This window comes from Rhea americana, unplaced genomic scaffold (assembly GCF_003343005.1).
Source record: "Rhea americana isolate MKP2758 unplaced genomic scaffold, rheAme1 scaffold_658, whole genome shotgun sequence".
In the NCBI taxonomy this organism is placed as follows: Eukaryota; Metazoa; Chordata; class Aves; order Rheiformes; family Rheidae; genus Rhea; species Rhea americana.
The window spans coordinates 43,163-44,705 of NW_028186821.1; the positions used below are offsets into that span (position 1 = coordinate 43,163).

Here is a 1,543-nt window from a genome sequence, read left to right on the forward strand (position 1 = left end):
GTGGAAGGTCTCGCGGCCGCGGGTGTCGCGCGAGTCGCCCGCCTCCACGCCCAGCTTCTCCATGCACTGCCCCAGCGCCAGGTCCTCCACGGAGCTCGTGTGGGTGCAGGCGCGCGAGGCGAAGGCGGCCACGAAGCGCCGCAGGGCCTCCTTGCTGAGCACGTAGCCGGCGCCGCCGCTCATGTAGCCCTGCTTGACGAAGGGCTTGAAGCGCTTGCCGAAGTAGATGGGGCGCTCGGGGGTGTAGTTGGCCAGCAGCCAGCGCAGGTTGGCCACCACCACGAAGGTGTCGTCGTCCGCCTTGAGGAACCAGTCGGCCTGGCCCAGGTGGTGCCGGTGCACGTACTGGAAAGCCCGGATGGTTTTCCAGTAGAGCTGGTCGCGGCCCTCCTTGGTGGGCAGCCCCACGGCCGGGAAGCGCTCGTCCCGCTCCGAGCTCATGAAGAGGGCCACGTTGCAGTGGCGCGTCCACGTGGCCCGCACGTGCCGGGCCTTGGTCTCCAGGTTGCGGGGCCCCGTCATCACCCAGCACAGGATGCGCACCCGTTGGTACAGCTCGTCCGCCACGCTGCGGTCCTCCCCTGCGGGCACGGGGGCACCGTCGGCCACGGCACGGGCCGCCACGGCACAGCACCGCCTGCGGCAGAAGGCTCCTGGACCGCGGAAGGCCACAGATGCATGTGGCCGGGGGGGGGTCCAAATGCCCCCCACCCCTCTAGGGGGCTGAGCCCCCCATAACATGCCCCATGGGCACCAGGGACCCCCAAGCCTCCCCCGGTTCCCGCTGATGGGATCAAGACAAGCGTCCCCGGCCGGGGCAGAGCCAGCGCCCGGCGCTCTCCGCGTGCCCCTTGCCGTGGCGTCACCCACCTGCGGAGCGCAGCTGGACCGCACTGGAGAGCCCGGGGTGCTGGGCGGCCCCCGCGGGGTCCTCGCCCGCCGGGGGGGCTCGGCGCGCCGGCGGCACCGGCCACGGCAGCAGGACGCCGTTGAGGAGGTAGAAGGTGGCCGCGAAGCCCACGAAGATGCCGCCGTGGAAGGCCAGCGACGGGCTCCTGAGGCCCGGCAGCAGCATCGCGGGCCGGCGGCGGGGGCGGGCGTCCGGCGCGGCCTGGGGACGAGGGCGTCAGGCCCCGGGGGCGAGCGGGGACCCGCCGCGGCTGCTCCCATCCACCGCGCTCCCCGCATCCGCCGTGCGGGGGGGTTGCCAGGCCCCTGGGCAGCCCCACCTTGGCAAAGGGGCATCACTGGGGGCACAACATGGGCAACAGAGACCCCCCCCAGGTACCCGTTAAAGGGGGAGGTGGAAAAGGGGGTCCAAGCCCCACGTGCTCCCTGCAGCCCGTTAAGACGGGGCGTAGGGGGGGGATCCTGGGAGGAAGTGGGAAGGATTTGGGGAAGGGGTTTTGGGGGGGGGTGATGGAGACGCGCGAGGGTCCGCGGGAGCGGGCAACGGGGCGGATGGGCAGTGGGGGCGCCCGGGGACGGCGGCGCCGTTACCTGGGAGAGGTGGCGGCGGCGTGGGGGGGTCCCAGCGGCGGCG

General features: G+C 73.2%; 1 protein-coding gene across 1 annotated transcript; it reads right to left on the reverse strand.

Moving 5' to 3' along the window:
- LOC146586748 (glycoprotein-N-acetylgalactosamine 3-beta-galactosyltransferase 1-A-like) lies at nucleotides 1-1,523 on the reverse strand (the record flags this gene model as incomplete). Its single annotated transcript, XM_085320759.1, has 3 exons — nucleotides 1,501-1,523; nucleotides 871-1,111; nucleotides 1-581 (listed from the first exon to the last, which is right to left on the reverse strand). Coding segments are annotated over exons 2-3 (786 nt in total), but the record flags the coding sequence as incomplete, so codon positions are not given.
- Nucleotides 1,524-1,543: the final 20 nt, after the last annotated feature.